This window comes from Rutidosis leptorrhynchoides, chromosome 10, assembly GCF_046630445.1.
Source record: "Rutidosis leptorrhynchoides isolate AG116_Rl617_1_P2 chromosome 10, CSIRO_AGI_Rlap_v1, whole genome shotgun sequence".
In the NCBI taxonomy this organism is placed as follows: domain Eukaryota; kingdom Viridiplantae; phylum Streptophyta; class Magnoliopsida; order Asterales; family Asteraceae; genus Rutidosis; species Rutidosis leptorrhynchoides.
The window spans coordinates 151,011,398-151,034,576 of NC_092342.1; the positions used below are offsets into that span (position 1 = coordinate 151,011,398).

A 23,179-nucleotide genomic window follows, 5' to 3' on the forward strand; every position below is an offset into this window, starting at 1 on the left:
TAACCTCCTTGGCAATAACCCATAATTTTCTTAGTTTAAAATGGTTTGAAACCCGAATTAAAAACACCCGTACATAACTTATTGTAGTATATAACTTCTAATATTTTGAAATTGATAAAAACTGATTCTGATATATCTCTGTGTGTTCGCCAGTGCACATATATATATGTACATATGTAATATAATAATAAATTTAATAATATAAATTTAATAATAAAATGTGGGAAAAAACAAGCCGCCGTCACTTTTTATGTCGACAAACTTTTTATGTCAACAAACATTACGCGTTTCACATAGATAGGTACGTGGTCCACGTATGGTGTCTTCATGAAAGTTGTAGATTTTTGAGTTACGGACGTCTGGACACCGGAATCACCCTTTTTCGAGTCAGTATGATTTAGTTATGATTTTTCTCGTGCAGGTGCGCAGGTTTAGTGATTTCCATCATTTTAACTTGAAATCTTGAGATGAAATGTTGTAGTCTTTTAGTGCTCATTAGAAACCTTTATTTTATATTTATTTTTATTTTCATATCATTGAAAACCCACAAAAAAACATTTTAACAATCAAATTCTATAATATCAAAAAACGTTCTCGTATGTTTAAAACAAAATCAATTGAATATTATGCAGTTTAGTTCTCCACTACTTTTGTCTAACTTTCATTATCTAACACTTTACCATTTATTCCGAATACCAATAAAATGAATGATTTCTTAAATCAACGTGGACCTCACAACAGAGACCCGTAATAGTGTCATAATCCTTAAGGGACTCAATAAATATCTTTTAATTCAATCGTTTGACATAATCTTTTAACTCCGTAGTTAAATATATCAATCAGATAATCAAACCAATAAGTTTAATGCACAGTATCATATACACAACACTTTGTTACATTTTCAAGTTATAGTATATGTATCTATTTACATATAATTGTTCGCAAATCGTCGAGAACAACCGAAAGGTATTTGAATAGTACAAAAATTTTGAGATTCAGTTTTACAGACTTTGCTTATCGTGTTGGAAATATTAATCATACAAAGATTAAGTGTAAATTTAGTCAGAAATTTCCGGGTCATCACATGTGTATAAAATCATTCTCTCGATATATAACATTCACTTTTCATTACTTTCATAGCTTGGCTTGGTAACCGACCTTAACATATAATGCGCATAACAATATCCCCAAAACATAACATCTCGTCTGTATAATATATAAACCTCGAAGTACTAAACACCACGCCCACTAGCTCTTCCGTCTAGTGAACATTCTGGGTGGAGGTGTTAAACCCGGTAGCTACCTTTAGGATTCGCGTGAATTAGGGCCATACCCGATTCTAATTCTTAGGTTACCAAGCAATAATAATCAGGGGAAAATATTCACAACAATTAGTGGTAATTATCACGTCCAACTAATTCAATAATAATCCACAGAACTTCTGTCTGCATAATAATTCATTCGAGGAATGTTTTGCTTGTGTCTATCTCGTCAAACATTTATAAAAGAATTTCATGTATTCTCAGTTCAAAATATATTTCAAACGCATTTAATAAAGCAGTTGTAAAAACAGCGCATGTATTCTCAGTCCCAAAAATGTAAAGAGTAAAAGGGAGCAAATGAACTCACCATACTGTATTTCATAGTAAAAATACATATAACATCATTGAACAAGTGTAAGGTTGGCCTTGGATTCACAAACCTATATCATTTGTATATATATTAACGCACATAATTGTAATCGAACAATTTATATATTATTAGTGATATACTTATTGTTTTAATAAATCATATGTTATATGTATTAAATACAGTTTTATGTAACTAATTGTTATTTGGCAAAGATAATATTTATTAATAATAAATAAAAAGTTGCATTATTTAATAATTATAATAATAAAATAGTAATGATAATAATAATATTAGTAATTTATTAAATTGTAATTTTAATCATTTTCCTAATAATATTTGTATCTAAAATCTTTATATTTGTAATCATAATAATAATAATGTTAATAATAATAATAATAATAATAATACTAATAATAATACTAATAATAATAACAATATTAAAAAATTCGATTTTTTTAATGATACTAATAATTCTAACAAAAATGATAATTTTTAATACAATTTATATTTTTAATAATAATAATAATAATAATAATAATAATAATAATAATAATAATAATAATAATAATAATAATAATAATAATAATAGTAATGATAATAACTATGATACTATAAATTTTTTACCTATAATGATAATAATAATGATATTAATATTAATAATACCTATTTTAATAATAATAATGATATTACTAAATAATAACTATTAATCATAATGATAATGTAAATATTAATACTTATGTTAATACTAATAATGATACGATAATAATAATAACAACAATAATAATAATAATAATAATAATAATAATAATAATAATAATAATAATAATAATAATAATAATAATAATAATAATAATAATAATAATAACAATAATAATAATAATGGTAATAGTAATACTACCTCATAGAAGTAGTCCTTAAAAATGCCCAAGTCCGAGTTTGAACCCGCGACGTCCCGCTAACCCGAAATTTTCTGTTATCATCTTTTCTATTATTTTTATTACCTCAACCCTAATCATCCTAATCATCACCTATATCATCATCATAATTCGATTATATCGCTGGTCACGTCATCATCTCACATAACATAAACGTAAATCATCATCATCATCTAACATAATACTTATATCATTATTACTATCATTCCCATAATCACCTTCACCTTCCCGATCATTATCATATTCGCACCATTATCATCATATATCACCATCTTGTAACCATATCATCCTACTCGTTCATTACGGATCACCACTTATCCTATCATCACGCATCATTCTAACCATAATCATAATCATACATGATAACGTTTAACATCATATTCATCAAATCATGATCATCGTTTCCTTCATCATCACGACATCACCCTTTACCAATCATCTAGTTATTTTAATTATCATACTTAATCATCATCAATAATGGAATGATGTGTGTGTTTGTTGGTCGAGTAAGAACCAGAGAGATATCATGATGGGTTTTGCAATCGTGATAGAAACAGATAATAAGAGTCCAACAGTCAATTCGGCCCAACAAATAATACCATTCCATTAATCGACCCAAATAGCAAAAGGGAGTCCAATTCATTAACGGTTTATCGAGCAGGGAACTGTAATAGAATTGTATTATGCGAATAAAATAAAGAGTGGGTTATCTATAATTGAAATTGTCGGCCACAAGGGTTTAGAAAGTAGCACATATTACGGAATATCATCCCAGCTCATCAATTGTAAATCATTGCAGATAGGGTTCGAATAATAAAAAAAGAAACGAGGCATAGCAGCATCAATATATAGTTATATCAGGTAACATAAAATTATAACAGCATCGCTAATCGTAATCACTCGTTACTCGTTCTCTTTATCAATACAGTAGAAGAAATAGGAGACAACAACATCAGCAATTGAACATCACATGTTGGAGTTTGTTATTGGGGTTTCGATCTAGAAGAACACAGACAACCGTAGCAGCAGAAATTTGGGTTCGTTTAGTGTGTTTGAGTTTTTGATTATAATGGTTTTTAAGTGGTGATCGGTGGTGGTAGTTTGGAGGTTAAAGATGATGGTGATTTGATCGGTTTAAAGTAGCTGCAGTACTCGTGGGTAGTTAAAGCTTGGTGATCGTTTGATGATGGTATTGATGGTTGTGTGTTGACGGTTACAACGATGGTAGTTAATATGGGTGTGGGTTAAGTGATGGTTTCTTTGTACACAATTTGAAAAGAAAGAGAGTGATATATATAGAAAGGTATAGAGAGAGAGAGAAGAGAAAGAAAGAGGTGGTGATGGCGGGTTGCAGGTGTTGAGTAATGGTGGCTCGGTGATGGTGATTCATGGTGGTTTCTTCGATGGTTAGTGGTGGTGGAAGGTGGAAGCACAAGGTGGTGGTGTTAGGATATGATGGTGACGAATAAAAACAGAGGAATGATAGTGCTCGTTGGTGAGGCAATTATCAAAGGTGGTGAGTGTGGCTACGGTGGTTTGAGCAAAAATGAGTTCAAGAACAGGGTACTGGGTGAAATTTCATCTTTTTCTGTTTTTCATTTCTTTCAATTGCAATACAGATAGCCTACTATATTCTAGTTATCGAATAATTGATGTTAGTACAAGTGATTTAATTGGTTTGTTTGTATTGAGAATTTGAATTCCATCGATTACACCTTTTGCAGACAACAGGTACAATAATGAAAAATAAAAAGTGAAAACGATTGTTAACAGATTTGGCTGTATCTTGTGATTCTCTCTACAATCGTAATCGGATTAGAGTCAGTATACAAACTTCATAAAGTTTTATTGGGACATGAAAAAGAATACCAAGATATCTGTATATGTAATTTGTATAATAATCTGTATTTTATGTATGTATACGTATTCATATATATCTATAATTGTATATCTTGTTTATATCTCTAAATCTGTATTTTATATGTATATAACGTATTTATATATATATATATATCTGTATATTATATATGAATTTTGTCTATACACTATTCATGCAGTCAATGCAGTAAGATGTGTCTAGACTAAGAATGGTAAGCAGGTAATTTAGTAAGGATGATAAACAGGTAATTTTCGACACAAAATGATAAGCAAAACTTTTGACATGCCGACACGTTCGAAGTCCAGACTCACTAACGCATCTAAACAACTATCAGTTAGACATACTAATGCAAGACCTAGTTCGCTAAGACCACCGCTCTGATACCACATGAAGTAACCCGACCTAATCCAACTGGACAAAGTCTTCAACATATGGTCCCATTGCGAGGTACTGAACTCTATATGCCATGAACGACTCCATGTAATATCTTTAAAATGAGCAAATGCACAGTGGAAGATTTCTTTCGGACCTGAGAATAAACATGTTTGAAAAGTGTCAACCAAAAGGTTGGTGAGTTCATTCGTTTATCATAATACAATAAAATTCATCATTTTGATAGACCACAAGATTTAAATCATGCATGGTACAAATGGGCCCGAATCCTATACCCACCTGTAATGTACATGCGATATCTTTTAAATACAGTACACCTTTCTCGTGTACGAAATCATCTTTCATAAATCTTAGTAACCGTACACATATCTTGTGCACAAAAATAACATACACATAACCTGTGTATAAAATCATTCTCTCGATATATAACATTCACTTTTCATTACTTTCATAGCTTGGCTTGGTAACCGACCTTAACATATAATGCGCATAATAATATCCCCAAAACAGAACATCTCGTCTGTATAATATATAAACCTCGAAGTACTAAACACCACGCCCACTAGCTCTTCTGTCTAGTGAACATTCTAGGTGGGGGTGTTAAACTCGGTAGCTACCTTTAGGATTCACGTGAATTAGGGCCATACCCGATTCTAATTCTTAGGTTACCAAGCAATAATAATCAGGGGAAATATTCACAACAATTAGTGGCAATTATCACGTCCAACTAATTCAATAATAATCCACAGAACTTCTGTCTGCATAATAATTCATTCGAGGAATGTTTTGCTTGTGTCTATCTCGTCAAACATTTATAAAAGCATTTCATGTATTCTCAGTTTAAAATATATTTCAAACGCATTTAATAAAGCAGTTGTAAAAACAGCGCATGTATTCTCAGTCCCAAAAATGTAAAGAGTAAAAGGGAGCAAATGAACTCACCATACTGTATTTCGTAGTAAAAATACATATAACATCATTGAACAAGTGTAAGGTTGGCGTTGGATTCACGAACCTATATCATTTGTATATATATTAATGCACATAATTGTAATCGAACAATTTATATATTATTAGTGATATACTTGTTGTTTTAATAAATTATATGTTATATGTATTAAATACAGTTTTATGTAACTAATTTTTATTTGGTAAAGATAATATTTATTAATAATAAATAAAAAGTTGCATTATTTAATAATTATAATAATAATATAGTAATGATAATAATAATATTAGTAATTTATTAAATTGTAATTTTAATCATTTTCCTAATAATATTTGTATCTAAAATCTTTATATTTGTAATCATAATAATAATAATGTTAATAATAATAATAATAATAATAATAACAATAATAATAATAATAATAATAATAATAATAATAATAATAATAATAATAATAATAATAATAATAATAATAATAATAATAATAATAATAATAATAATGGTAATAGTAATACTACCTCATAGAAGTAGTCCTTAAAAATGCCCAAGTCCGAGTTTGAACCCGCGACGTCCTGCTAACCCGAAATTTTCTGTTATCATCTTTTCTATTATTTTTATTACCTCAACCCTAATCATCCTAGTCATCACCTATATCATCATCATAATTCGATTATATCGCTGGTCACGTCATCATCTCACATAACATAAACGTAAATCATCATCATCATCTATATCATTATCTAACATAATACTTATATCATTATTACTATCATTCCCATAATCACCTTCACCTTCCCGATCATTATCATATTCGCACCATTTGTCACACCCCCAAAATGGACCAGGGGTAATTGTGACTAATCATATCATAACACAGTTGTATAAGCGAGAACGACTCTAAATGAAACGTTTTATTTATTAAATAAACAGCGGAAGCATTATTCAAAGTTTTACATCATAAGAGTACAGTAAATGGAAAATGTCTTAAACAAAATGATAAATATGAATGATGGACTCCATGCAAGCAGCAAAGCATACATCAATCATCTAGTAGCAAGTAGCAGCTAGCTCAATCATCACCTGAGACAAAACACGCTTAAAGTGTCAACCAAAAAGGTTGAGTGAAATTCATAGGTTTATAAATAATATCCAAAGTTTTAGACCGCAAGATTTAGTTTAAAGTTGATCAATATAGATATATCAATCTAAAAGTGTTGCTGCAGTTTGTAATATCGCTACTAAACAATTTACCCTATGACACCTTGTACTGTCAGTGTCGTGGAATCATTATTATGTAACCAAAGACCAACGGTCGAATGGTTAGAGACGTTACTCTCAATAGGCCTACTCACAATAATTAAGTTTGCATTTAAACGTAGCAATTGACGATATTACGGTAGGGATTTAGCATGAATCAAAGCATGACAGCATAGTTAACAATTTAGTACTTGTGTCTAAGCGTAAAACAGTTATAAAGCAAGCATGTGTCTCACCCCAAAAGTTATAAAACAGTAAAAAGTGGGGCTATGAAGTTCATCTTAGTAGCACAAAAAAGTATCCCACGAAAGAATTTAACGAAAGGACGTGACCGAGATCTCAACCTAGAGATAGAACGTATGATCAGACATTGCCTAACAGACAATAGTATATAGTACTATATTGATAGTAATGGTTCACTAAAGAATTTCCATTCTCGAAAGGTTACTATTTATGGAAAGTTTCCACTTATAGTAATTTTCCAATTTTAGAAAGTTCGGGTTAATCTTTAGCAAGACGTTGTACAACTTTACTCAAACTTCGTTGCTATAAAATAAGTCAGGAATGACCAGATGTAACCGGGGGCCCAGGACTCTTGACCAGAATCTAAGTCATGGCATTTGAGATCCACAAGCTTACCCATAAATGGCAACCTAGACATCATTCACTTACGACCGTGAGTAGCGATGAAGTTCACATGAATTATACATTATCTTTGATTAACCTTCACTTTAGGTGTATACACACAACGAATTATTAATGTACTTAATAATTATATATGTGATAATATAACCCAAGTATTATTTAATATTTAGTTATTATACCTTAGTATGTCTTATATATATTAAATATAATTACCTTTAAATAAATACCTAAATTACTTCAAAAATAATAGTGTTTTATTAATCGAACATTATTCAAAAATGTCTAAATAATAAATTAAATATCTAAAAATTACATACATAATTTTTATAGTCTTAGTTAATCATATAGATTAGTAGAAAAATTTAAGAAAACGTTTTTATTATATTTTTGTATTTATTTTTGTTTTTACCCTTAATGTATTCACAAAATAATTTTAATTCTACATAATTACTAAATAGACCCAAATAATTATTTTTATAATTTTTATAAGTTTCTATCAGTCTAATAACCTTTAGAAAAATATTTAAAAAAATATTTTTTATTATTTTATATTTATTCTTAATTTACCTTCGAATTATATAATAATAGAGTTTAATTATATAATAAATACCAATTCGACCCAAGTAATTATTTTTATAATTTTTTCAGATCTATATAAGTTTTAAAAACTCAGAAAAAAATTATATATATTTTATTTTTGGTTAAAAGTATTTATTACAAATTTTACATTGTTTTTACGTTTAAACAATACATACTTCGTATTTAATTATGAATAATATTCCATAAATTATCAAAATTATTTTTATACATCATAACACTTATAATACTAATTATAACATATAAACATAATTAATTTCGAATTTTACAAAGAATATACAATAAATATAAATATAAATGACAATATTGAAAAAATTTAATAAAAATAGAAAGTACCTCAAATTTTCTTCAAGGTTTTGAGAGAATAACTTAAGTTTTTGTGTTTGGCAAGAAAAAATGAATGAGGAGCCATGTATTTATAGGTAAAAAATGGTTGGTGAAAAGAAAAAAAATAATAAAATAAAGGTGCCAATTTTGACAAAATAATAAAAACATGTTAAAAATGTTTTTAATAAGTTTTTGTTTTTGAAAATATTTAGTCAAAATTCATGGGCTCATTATTTAATTTATAAAAAATCTTATTTCTTTTTATTTTTATTTTTTTATAAGCTAAAATATATATAACGATTAAAATAACTTATCATTTAATTAATAATTATGTTACATATATTTTTAAATATAATACGCATTAATATTAACTAAAGTTATTTTATATAATTAGTCTAAACTTTAGTTAACAGAACGTGTCGACTAAAAATAAATATTTGATCAACGTCGAATTTAATTATATATTACGTATGGATAACAACCCTATAGGCAAATTAGTCAATTCAAGTATGAAAATGTCAGGGTTGTTATAGTACCTCCCCGTTAAAGAAAACTTCGTCCCGAAGTTTCAAGTAGACTTCTCGGATGCATCGGCTGTTGAGAAGAGGTGGGGATATTTCCGTTTCATTTGGTCTTCACGTTCCCAGGTATACTCGGGGCCACGTCGTGAATTCCAACGGATCTTAACAATGGGAATGTTGCTTTGTTTCAAGCGTTTAATCTCACGATCCATAACTTCAACAGGTTCTTCGATGAAGTGCATTTTATCATCAATGTGGAGATCATCCAAAGGAATAACAAGTGGGTCATCAGCAAGACACTTTTTTAGGTTTGAGATGTGGAATACGTCGTGTACTCTACTAAGCTCAGCAGGTAGTTCTAATCGATACGCCACGGGACCAATTCTCTCAGTAATCTTGAAAGGTCCAACAAAACGCGGACTTAGTTTGCTTCGTTTACTAAAACGAATGACGCCTTTCCAAGGGGATACTTTCAACATGACTTTATCACCAACTTGGAATTCCAAATCCTTTCGACGTTTATCAGCATAGCTCTTCTGTTGGCTGCGGGAAGTTTCCAATCGTTTCTTAATCTGTACGATCTTTTCGGTAGTTTCATGTATGATTTCAGGACCAGTCAATTGCCTGTCCTCTAGTTCATCCCAACATAGGGGTGATCTACATTTTCGTCCGTATAAGGCTTCAAAAGGTGCAACCTTAATACTTGAGTGGTAACTGTTGTTATAAGAAAATTCAGCCAAGGGCAGATGTCTGTCCCAACCTTTGCCGAAGTCGATAACACAAGCACGAAGCATATCTTCAAATGTTTGAATGGTTCGTTCAGTTTGGCCATCAGTTTGCGGATGATAAGCGGTACTCATGTTGAGTTTAGTTCCAAGAGCAGATTGTAAAGTTTTCCAGAATCTAGAAGTGAATCGACTATCGCGATCAGAAATGATAGAAATAGGGACTCCATGTCGTGAGACAATATCTTTGATGTAAAGTTGTGACAATTTCTCCATCTTATCAGTTTCCTTGATCGGTAAAAAGTGTGCAGATTTAGTAAGGCGATCCACTATGACCCAGATAGTATCATTGCCACTAGAAGTCTTGGGCAATTTAGTAATAAAGTCCATAGTGATACATTCCCACTTCCACTGCGGAATATCTGGCTGTTGAAGTAAACCAGACGGCTTTTGATGCTCGGCCTTAACTTTCAAACATGTAAGACACTTGCTCACATACTCAGCAATATCAGATTTCAGATTAGGCCACCAATAAAACTCTTTCACATCATGATACATTTTACTAGAGCCTGGGTGAATAGAATACCTAGTCTTATGTGCTTCATCCAAGACTAGTTCTCGAAGATTTCCAAAGGTTGGGACCCAGATTCGGTTATTAAAATACCGTGTTCCATTTCCCTTGAGTTCAAGTTGCTTTTCAAGACCTTTTAGTCCCTCGAGTTGAACATTTTCTTCCTTCAATGCTTCAAGTTGTGCTTCACGGATTCGAGTTGTAAGATTAGTCTGAATAACCATGTTCAAAGCTTAGACTCGAATAGGTTTATTACGCTCCTTTCGACTGAGAGCATCGGCAACAACATTTCCCTTACCGGAATGGTACTTAATCTCACAATCATAGTCGTTTAGTAGTTCAACCCATCGTCGTTGCCTCATGTTTAGTTGTTTCTGATCGAAGATATGTTGAAGACTTTTATGATCGGTAAGCACCGTGAATTTAATTCCGTAAAGGTAATGTCTCCATATCTTCAAAGCGAATACCACAGCTCCTAACTCCGGGTCATGTGTGGTATAATTCTTCTCATGTTTCTTAAGTTGTCTAGATGCGTATGCAATAACTTTTTGACGTTGCATCAATACACAACCGAAACCTTGATTCGAGGCATCACAATAAACTATGAAGTCCTCGTCTCCTTCAGGTAAAGATAGAATCGGGGCTGTGGTCAATTTCTCCTTTAAAATCTTAAACGCAGATTCTTGTTCTTCAGACCATTCAAACTTCTTCCCCTTATGAGTTAACTTAGTAAGAGGTTTCGCCAGAATAGAAAATCCTTCGATAAATCTTCGGTAATAACCAGCAAGTCCCAAAAATTGGCGAATATGCTTCGCATTCTTAGGCGCTTCCCAGTTCTGAATAGCAGTGATTTTTGCTGGATCGACATGTATTCCTTCACTATTAACCACATGTCCGAGAAATTGAACTGTTCGTAACCAAAATTCACATTTGGAGAACTTGGCATAGAATTGTTCATTCTTTAGTAATTCTAAGATCAAACGTAAATGTCGTTCATGCTCTTGCTTGTTCTTGGAATAGATTAAGATATCGTCGATGAAAACAATCACGAATTTGTCAAGATAAGGTTTGCATACAGGGTTCATAAGATCCATGAATACAGCTGGTGCATTTGTTAAACCAAAAGGCATAACAAGAAATTCGTAATGTCCGTAACGAGTTCGGAAGGCAGTCTTGGGAACATCAGTTTCCTTGACTCTCAACTGATGATACCCTGACCTAAGATCAATCTTCGAATAGATACTTGACCCTTGCAGTTGGTCAAATAGGTCATCAATACGCGGAAGTGGATAACGGTTCTTGATAGTTAACTTGTTGAGTTCTCGGTAATCAATACACATTCTCAACGTGCCATCTTTCTTCTTAACAAAAAGAACAGGTGCTCACCATGGAGATGAGCTAGGACGAATGAATCCTTTTTCTAAGAGTTCTTGTAGTTGGATGGATAATTCTTTCATTTCGGATGGAGCTAGTCGATATCGTGCCTTTGCAATAGGTGCAGCACCAGGAGTTAGATCGATTTGAAACTTGACTTGTCTTTGAGGTGGGAGACCAGGGAGTTCTTCAGGAAAAACTTCAGGAAATTCTCTAACCACCGGAACATCTTCAATTCGTTTCTCTTCCAGTTCGACTTTCTTAACATTAGCTAAGATGGCTTGATACCCCTTCATCAGGTATTTACGGGTTTTTATACAAGAGATGATATTAAGTTTAGAACCACTCTTTTCTCCTTGTATGATTAGGGTTTCACCATTCTCAAGAGGAATATTAATGGTTTTATCATAACACATGATTGCAGCTCTCAACGGGGTTAGCCAATCCATCCCTACAACTACATCAAAGCTTCCTAATTCGACTGGCAGTAAGTTGATCTTAAAGTTTTTGTCAGCTAGAATCAGATTACAATTTTTATAAATATTGTCTACTTTCATAACCTTACCGTTTGCTACTTCTACAAGGCGCTTGATTTCTAAGGCTTGTGGGTTTTCAGTGAATAAGGCACAAAATTCCGTAGACACATAACTTTTATCAGCACCGGAATCGAATAAAACAGTAGCATAGCAATTGTTAACAAGGAACGTACCCTTTATAACTTCATCTTCTTCACAGGCCTCTTCGGTAGTCATGACAAATGCTCTACCCTTAGCATTACCCACTGTTGCAGTCTTGTTCTTAGGGCACTGGTTTCTGAAATGCCCAACTTCCCCACAACCGTAACAAGTAGGCACGGTTGGATCAGTCTTTGCAGCTGGAGTGTTGGTTGCAGCCAGCACAACCTTACAGTTCTTGGCTAAGTGGCCAATCTTCTTACACCTACTGCACTCAACAGTGCACCTCCCATGATGATGCTTATCACAGCGATTACATAACGGCTTTGTTCCAATATAACCACTTTTTGTAGCATCACTAACCCTTTTGTTTGAACCCTGACCCGAACTCTGAGCAGGCTCAAACTTCCTTTTATTATTAGCAGCTTTTACTTGGGTTTGCTTATTAGTGGCGAGCTTCCTTCTTTTCGCCATTACTAAATTTTGAGCCATCAATATCACACCATCGACGGTCTCTTTACTAACAGCTATCACATTATCCTGAATCTCATCAGGCAGACCTACTACATAACGTTCAATCTTCTTGTGTTTCGTAGGTACCATGTCAGGGTACAATGTAACCAACTCTAAGAAACGGTTGGTATAAGCCTCAATGTCAGTACCCTTTACCTTGAGTTCCCAGAACTCACTTTTCATTTTCTGGACCTGATTTCTTGGACAATACTTGTCCGTCATCATTCTTTTTAGGACAGTCCATGGGATGGCATTTGCAGCATCAAGTCCCACAGTTTGAGAGTATGCGGTCCACCAAGTCAATGCACTGCCAGATAAAGATCCTGTAGCAAACTTAACGTGATCAACATCGGCATAATTGCACATCCTGAAAATAGACTCAAGTTTTTCGAACCACCAGGTTAGTTCAACCGGTCCCTCAGTTCCTTTATAGCTTGGAGGTTTGCAATTTGAGAAATCCTTGTATGAACAAGTTTTGGGGAGATTCTGTTGACCGTTGTTGCCATTGCTGTGGTTGCCCTGGGCGGCAGCTAAAAGTATCTGAAATTGCTCGGCAGAGAGAGTGATGTTGGGAATAGTGTTGTTGTCATTTGTTTGCGCACCACTAGTCATTTTCTTCAATAAATAAATAAAGTATTAATTGAAGAGTTATGGTGCTATAAATATAAGTTTGCAATTATGATTCATAATAATCACACAACACACACATATAGATATGGTGAGATAAGACAAAATTTTTAAAAACAAACACTTGACTTTTATTAATAACGAATGGATAAATTATCCTTATTACACAGAAAACGATGAGTAGGCAAAGCCTTTTATATGAAAAACACTTGACTTTTTTTTTTTTTTTAATAACTAAGTTAGTTGTATTTAAGTCTCTTGGAGGGACTAGGGGTTTCAACAATAGGTGTCTCAGGTTCCTTCCTCTTCTGAGAGGGAGCTAAGACAACAGTGGGCTCAGACTCCTTCTCGGGTTCTGATTCTTCTTCTTCAATGATTTCCTCCATGATTTCTTCTTCATCATCATCCCAATCATAGTCAGCATCAATTTGGGATTCTCCAGCAGGTGATGAATATGGTGGAGTAGCGGGCATATAGACTGGTGGTGCAGGCGGTGTAGTCAGAACATAAACTGGTGATGCAAGTGGAGTAGCAGGTGCGTAAGTTGGTGAGTTGCCTGATCCTTCAGTTTCAGAATCAGAGATGATGATCGGATTACGTTTGACTGATCCTTCAGTTTCGGAGTCAGAGATGATGATCGGATTATGGTTAGATATCCTAAAAGAAAGAAGGAAAGAGAACTAGAATGATTCTAAAGATGACATAAAAGCATGAAGTAAGATATAAGGGAAAAGCACTTAAAACTAAGGCAGGAAAGGTTATAGTCCTAAAGATTGCTAAGGTACCCTAACTAGCACATAAGGCACACATAAAATGCAATCCTGGTTCTCTATAACAAACATGCTTTGATACCAATCTGTCACACCCCCAAAATGGACCAGGGGTAATTGTGACCAATCATATTATAACACAGTTGTATAAGCGAGAACGACTCTAAATGAGACGTTTTATTTATTAAATAAACAGCGGAAGCATTATTCAAAGTTTTACATCATAAGAGTACAGTAAATGGAAAATGTCTTAAACAAAATGATAAATATGAATGATGGACTCCATGCAAGCAGCAAAGCATACATCAATCATCTAGTAGCAAGTAGCAGCTAGCTCAATCATCACCTGAGACAAAACACGCTTAAAGTGTCAACCAAAAAGGTTGAGTGAAATTCATAGGTTTATAAATAATATCCAAAGTTTTAGACCGCAAGATTTAGTTTAAAGTTAATCAATATAGATATATCAATCTAAAAGTGTTGCTGCAGTTTGTAATATCGCTACTAAACAATTTACCCTATGACACCTTGTACTGTTAGTGTCATGGAATCATTATTATGTAACCAAAGACCAACGGTCGAATGGTTAGAGACGTTACTCTCAATAGGCCTACTCACAATAATTAAGTTTGCATTTAAACGTAGCAATTGATGATATTACAGTAGGGATTTAGCATGAATCAAAGCATGACAGCATAGTTAACAATTTAGTACTTGTGTCTAAGCGTAAAACAGTTATAAAGCAAGCATGTGTCTCACCCCAAAAGTTATAAAACAGTAAAAAGTGGGGCTATGAAGTTCACCTTAGTAGCACAAAAAAGTATCCCACGAAAGAATTGAACGAAAGGACGTGACCGAGATCTCAACCTAGAGATAGAACGTATGATCAGACATTGCCTAACAGACAATAGTATATAGTACTATATTGATAGTAATGGTTCACTAAAGAATTTCCATTCTCGGAAGGTTACTATTTATGGAAAGTTTCCACTTATAGTAATTTTCCAATTTTAGAAAGTTCGGGTTAACCTTTAGCAAGACGTTGTACAACTTTACTCAAACTTCGTTGCTATAAAATAAGTCAGGAATGACCAGATGTAACCGGGGGCCCAGGACTCTTGACCAGAATCTAAGTCATGGTATTTGAGATCCACAAGCTTACCCATAAATGGCAACCTAGACATCATTCACTTACGACCGTGAGTAGCGATGAAGTTCACATGAATTATACATTATCTTTGATTAACCTTCACTTTAGGTGTATACACACAACGAATTATTAATGTACTTAATAATTATATATGTGATAATATAACCCAAGTATTATTTAATATTTAGTTATTATACCTTAGTATGTCTTATATATATTAAATATAATTACCTTTAAATAAATACCTAAATTACTTCAAAAATAATAGTGTTTTATTAATCGAACATTATTCAAAAATGTCTAAATAATAAATTAAATATCTAAAAATTACATACATAATTTTTATAGTCTTAGTTAATCATATAGATTAGTAGAAAAATTTAAGAAAACGTTTTTATTATATTTTTGTATTTATTTTTGTTTTTACCCTTAATGTATTCACAAAACAATTTTAATTCTACATAATTACTAAATAGACCCAAATAATTATTTTTATAATTTTTATAAGTTTCTATCAGTCTAGTAACCTGTAGAAAAATATTTAAAAAAATATTTTTTATTATTTTATATTTATTATTAATTTACCTTCGAATTACATAATAATATAGTTTAATTATATAATAAATACCAATTCGACCCAAGTAATTATTTTTATAATTTTTTCAGATCTATATAAGTTTTAAAAACTCAGAAAAAATTATATATATTTTATTTTTGGTTAAAAGTATTTATTACGAATTTTACATTGTTTTTACGTTTAAACACTACATAATTCGTATTTAATTATAAATAATATTCCATAAATTATCAAAATTATTTTTATGCATCATAACACTTATAATACTAATTATAACATATAAACATAATTAATTTCAAATTTGACAAAGAATATACAATAAATATAAATATAAATGACAATATTGAAAAAATTTAATAAAAATAGAAAGTACCTCAAATTTTCTTCAAGGTTTTGAGAGAATAACTTAAGTTTTTGTATTTGGCAAGAAAAAATGAATGAGGATCCATGTATTTATAGGTAAAAAATGGTTGGTGAAAAGAAAAAAAAATAATAAAATAAAGGTGCCAATTTTGACAAAATAATAAAAACATGTTAAAAATGTTTTTAATAAGTTTTTGTTTTTAAAAATATTTAGTCAAAATTCATGGGCTCATTATTTAATTTATAAAAAAAATCTTATTACTTTTTATTTTTATTTTTTTTATAAGCTAAAAATATATATAATGATTAAAATAACTTATCATTTAATTAATAATTATGTTACATATAGTTTTAAATATAATACGCATTAATATTAACTAAAGTTATTTTATATAATTAGTGTAAACTTTAGTTAACAGAACGTGTCGACTAAAAATAAATATTTGATCAACGTCGAATTTAATTATATATTACGTATGGATAACAACCCTATAGGCAAATTAGTAAATTCAAGTTTTAAAATGTGAGGGTTGTTATACCATTATCATCATATATCACCATCTTGTAACCATATCATCCTACTCGTTCATTACGAATCACCACTTATCCTATCATCACGCATCATTCTAACCATAGTCATAATCATACATGATAACGCTTAACATCATATTCGTCAAATCATGATCATCGTTTCCTTCATCATCACGACATCACCCTTTACCAATCATCTAGTTATTTTAATTATCATACTTAATCATCATCAATAATGGAATGATGTGTGTGTTTGTTGGTCGAGTAAGAACCAGAGAGACATCACGATGGGTTTTGCAATCGTGATAGAAACAGATAATAAGAGTCCAACAGTTAATTAGGACCAACAAATAATACCAGTCCATTAATCGGCCCAAATAGCAAAAGGGAGTCCAATTCATTAACGGTTTATCGAGCAGGGAACTGTAACAGAATTGTATTATGCGAATAAAATAAAGAGTGGGTTATCTATAATTTAAATTGTCGGCCACAAGGGTTTAGAAAGTAGCACATATTATGGAATATCATCCCAGCTCATCAATTGTAAATCATTGCAGATAGGGTTCGAATAATAAAAAAATAAACGAGGCATAGCAGCATCGATATATAGTTATATCAGGTAACATAAAATCATAACATCATCGCTAATCGTAATCACTCGTTACTCGTTCTCTTTATCAATACAGTAGAAGAAATAGGAGACAACAACATCAGCAATTGAACATCACAGGTTGGAGTTTGTTATTGGGGTTTCGATCTAGAAGAACACAGACAACCGTAGCAGCAGAAATTTGGGTTCGTTTAGTGTGTTTGAGTTTTTGATTATAATGGTTTTTAAGTGGTGATCGGTGGTGGTAGTTTGGAGGTTAAAGATGATGGTGATTTGATCAGTTTAAAGTAGCTGCAGTACTCGTGGGTAGTTAAAGCTTGGTGATCGTTTGATGATGGTATTGATGGTTGTGTGCTGACGGTTACAACGATGGTAGTTAATATAGGTGTGGGTTAAGTGATGGTTTCTTTGTACACAATTTGAAAAGAAAGAGAGTGATATATATAGAGAGGTATAGAGAGAGAAGAGAAAGAAAGAGGTGGTGATGGCGGGTTGCAGGTGTTGAGTAATGGTGGCTCGGTGATGGTGATTCATGGTGGTTTCTCTGATGGTTAGTGGTGGTGGAAGGTGGAAGCACAAGGTGGTGGTGTTAGGATATGATGGTGACGAATAAAAACAGAAGAATGATAGTGCTCGTTGGTGAGGTGATTATCAAAGGTGGTGAGTGTGGCTACGGTGGTTTGAGCAAAAATGAGTTCAAGAACAGGGTACTGGGTGAAATTTCATCTTTTTCTGTTTTTCATTTCTTTCAATTGCAATACAGATAGCCTACTATATTCTAGTTATCGAATAATTGATGTTAGTACAAGTGATTTAATTGGTTTGTTTGTATTGAGAATTTGAATTCCATCGATTACACCTTTTGCAGACAACAGGTACAATAATGAAAAATAAAAAGTGAAAACGATTGTTAACAGATTTTGCTGTATCTTGTGATTCTCTCTACAATCGTAATCGGATTAGAGTCAGTAAACAAACTTCATAAAGTTTGATTGGGACATGAAACAGAATACCAAGATATCTGTATATGTAATTTGTATAATAATCTGTATTTTATGTATGTATACGTATTCATATATATCTATAATTGTATATCTTGTTTATATCTCTAAATCTGTATTTTATATGTATACAACGTATATATATATATATATATATATATATATATATATATATATATATATATATATATATATATATATATATAACTGTGTTTATATATTTGTTTTAAATTCTTAATTTTTGGGATATAACAAGTAAAAATATATTAATACTATTAATAATACTAATAATAATATTACTAAGAATAATATTATTGAATAAAAAATTAGCAATAATAAATGATAACTATTAATATGATAATATTAATACTAATAAAAATGATGAGTTTTAGTAATAATAATAATAATAACTAATCATAACAATAATTAAAGTTTTATCTTTAATCATTCTTATAATAATTTTTCTATTTAATATCTTTAATTTAATAATCATAACTTTTTAATTAGAATTGTAAACAATAATAATTACATTAATATTATTAATACTGATATTAATGTTAATAGTAATAATGAAAGTAATACCAATATTACTATAATAATTATATTTTTAATTTATAATTACATTTAATAATAATTATACATAAAAATCATATTGGTTTATTTATAAATTCGAATTTAATTATTTTGTATTTTGTTTTACATACTTAGTTTATATTATATTTTATTATTTCTAATTATTATATATCTTTACATTTATATAGGATATATACATATTTATTTACAAACAATAGTTCGTGAATCGTCGACATGGTCAATGGTCAAATATATACATGAACACAGTTCGAAGGTTTTGAGACTTTAACATTACAGACTTCGCTTATCGTGTCGAACTTATGTAAAGATTAAGTTTAAATTTAGTCAGAAATTTTTGAGTCACTACAGTTCGCTCTTCATAATCTCTAGCACGTCTCACAAGATTTGCCATACCCCAAATAATATCCATCTTCTCGGCTTCGTTCTTATCAAGTTGATGATAATCTTCAGTTGTTAGATGAATATTACCTACACGAGCATCAAGATAACTATCATAAGAATTAACAAGGCTTGACAGTAAAGCTATATCTTCACTAATCTTTTCTTTCCCAGCTTTCCTCATGTTTTCGATCTTAAGTGCAGAAAGAACATCTGATGTAGTCGGCGTAGATGACTCAATAGTATTCGAAGTAGGCTGTGATTGATTGTTGAGTGAACATGGTGAAACTTGTGGTGGATACGAAGTTTGTTGAATAGGTACACTTCTAACATTCAAATCATACATATTCTGATTGTTAGTAGCAAAAGCTGTTTGAAATGGTGCATGAGCTGACTTAGGCGGTGTGTAACCATTTGGACAGTACATTTTGGTGTCTTGAAATTGTTTAGACCTCTTGACTTTGGTTAACAACTCTAGTTCTTCTTCCTGAAGTCTTGCGATAAATGAGTTCACTGTAGCAGTAGCTAATTCTCCACTAGTTTTCATAGTTAATACAAAACCATTCCATTCTAACGGTAATGCTCTAGCTAGACATGTCACTTTGTCTTTCTCTTCAATAGTTACATCATGCTTATGTATTTCAGCTAGCAAATGACGATATCTTTCAACCAATTCTGTAATAGACTCTCCAACTTGCCAGTGAAAACGATCAAACTCAGCTTTCAGCTCTAAACCTTTTCTAGTTCTGTAAGATGAATTTCCTTCATTGAAAGTACGAAGTGCTTCCCATATCTTGAATGAATTATCATGACACAAAAATTGATGGAAAATCGGACCATCAAGAGCACTTGTCAAATTACAATACATCTTTTTCTCCAAGTTATACTCCTCACGTTCTTCAGAAGGCATGTTGTGTAATGTATACAAGTCATTGGTAACTGGTGAACATGGCCATTGAAATTCGGTTTCAATGTACTTCCAAAGCTTCGTGTCCTGACCATCAGACCAAATCTTAAACCTCGACTTCCAAGTAGAATAATTATCCATATTCAGTAACCTCAGACATTTCGTACCACTTCCTGATTTACTCTCAGCAAGGAGTAATCGTTGATACATATTTGTAATGCTCTGAACTAACAGTGCGACCAATGCGTAATCATTTGAATTAAACATCTTGAAAACTTTACCAAAGGGTAAACCGTGCGGTTCAGGTTATCAATCGTACGTGTGAAAGTATCAACCGTACGTGTGAAAGTATCAACCGTACGTGTCACAGACTCAAGCGTACGTGTTACTACTTAACCAACAAAACCGAACACAAGTAACAACCGCGCGAGTGACAATCAACCATGTGATTACTCGTACGTGTCACAATCAACCATTTGATCACTCGTGTGATCAGACTGTAGTCACTTAACCTCAAAAGGTTATGCTAATCCGTGCATGTGAGTTCACGAGTGACGATCAACCGTGTGATCAACCGTGCGTGTGATCAAAAAGTTTGACCCACTCGTGTGAACTTCTATTCAGCTCAATTCACCCAAAAACCCTAAAAATTGATGTTAAACCTTAATTTCTTCGTCCAAAAGCTGGATTAGCACTAAACAAACATAAACACACTCTTTAACTACAATTACACACGTAAAAATGATTCCTTTTTAATTAAAATCACTTTTATCTCAAAAACCCAAATAATAAACCCTATTAATCACCAAAAATCACTTGATGATGTTGAAATCACAACTAATGCTCTGATACCAATGATGAAACATGACTAAGAACTTCGAGATCAACAGGTTTAATTCACACAAAGGCAGAATTAGTGAATCAAACCAATCAAGGTGAATATGGGTAGCTTTTTAGGATTAAATTAGTCAAACCACAACAAGGATTGTGATTAGATTAATGCCTAGAGCTATTATTCACTACCAGGAGTGATTTGGGTTGAGAGAGAATCGGATCAGGTGAACCAGATCTGAGTGATTGTGTGTGAGAGAGGCTTAACCTAAAATGAAGAACATAAGACTTTATATACCCCTGTTGTTGACTCACCCGTACGAGTCATCCATCACACGTACGAGTTGGCTTCATCAGCCGTACGGATGATCACTCACTCGTGTCTTCTCATTCAGGTTATAATTATGACTTAGCTCAGTATCAACCGTGCGTATGAGCCTGTCAGCCGTACGAGTGATGCTTCACTCGTATGTCTGACTAAGTTTAACATTGTCAAACATCCGTATCGCGTTCCTGCAGTACCTGTAACCACATACAAACACAGATAGGATAATAACGAGCAATCATGGTATCCCATAAACTGAAGTACTAATCACAAACATAGGCAAGATGTCTAGGGACTTACAGAACATGCATCAACATGATGGTTTCCGTTTGGATAATTCTAACCGTTGTTTCATTATTAATGTTTACACTCCTCAGGAAAGATGTAAGAAAGCTCAGTTATGGACTCTCATCAGTGACTTTATATCTTTGAATCAAGGTGATTACATTATTTTCGGTGATTTTAATGCAGTTCGTAATGCCAACGAAAGGAAAGGCTCCTTGTTTTGCCCTCGTATTGCAAGTGATTTTAATGGCTCCATTTCTTCTGCGGTTCTGGTAGACTTACCTTTGGGTGGTAGAAGGCTTACAAGATCTACTAAAGCCTGCGATAATCGTATTAACCTAGATCGCTTCATGTTGTCTAATAGTTATCTTGACTCTTTTCCGGATCCTATTGGTCATGTTCTCTCGAACTTGTGGTCGATTCATGTAGCGACCCGACAAAATTGTCATTTGACGGCGCCGCTAACTTAGGTCCCGTTACGTGGTCGTAGTGCCTATATGAGACACGTTTGACCAAAATTATGTCGCATTCATTTGAAACGTACAAGACTTGCCAAGTTTAAATTACCAAACTATTCAACAACAAGTTTAAGTTTACAAAAGTATAAAGTATTAATGAAATAACTTGCGACATAATTAGTTGAAAATCACGGTTGCTATAAATAGCGTAAGTATGTATGCATGCTTGACTCCAAGCAAGTAATCAGAGTGTATGTATGTATGCTTGACTCCAAGCAAGTATAAGTGTAAGCGGAAGCATGTATCAATTAGCCAAGTATGAACCTGAGAAAACATGTAGAAAACTGTCAATGAAAAACGTTGGTGAGATCATAAATGTATTTGTAAAAGTATGTTTTTGAATCACAAGGTTTAGTATCAAAGCGTATACATCTATAAAGATACGTTTGTATCAAAGCGTATACATCTCGAAAGATGTTGTTTGTAAACCATAGGATTTAGTATAAAGTGAATATCAAGCGTATACATCCCAAAAGATGTTTTCTGTATCACGAGCACCCAATTACCAAAACTTAACTAAATCTTACCTCTGCATAATAGTGTTAGAACCTATACTATATCCCGAAAATACGTTTCATCCCTTAGATGAGGGTTCGTAAAACCCGCATGGCCACACAACATAAGTTCTCGCTCACACCCTACAAGTGTAACTAATGGTAATTGGACTTGAGGATTTTCGTTCTAACTCGTATGTATCTTTGCTCTTGTATTCGTATTTGT

General features: G+C 32.2%; 1 protein-coding gene across 1 annotated transcript in view; it reads right to left on the reverse strand.

Annotated features, from left to right (window-relative positions):
- LOC139870680 (uncharacterized) overlaps positions 1 to 13,604 on the reverse strand; it is a 32,456-nt gene extending 18,852 nt beyond the window's left edge. The window contains exons 1-2 of the mRNA XM_071858461.1: positions 12,450 to 13,604; positions 11,916 to 12,095 (exon numbers count right to left, since the gene is read on the reverse strand). Of these exons, the coding sequence (XP_071714562.1) occupies positions 11,916 to 12,095; positions 12,450 to 13,604 (1,335 nt within the window). The remainder of the gene's footprint in view (positions 1 to 11,915; positions 12,096 to 12,449) is intronic.
- Positions 13,605 to 23,179: the final 9,575 nt, after the last annotated feature.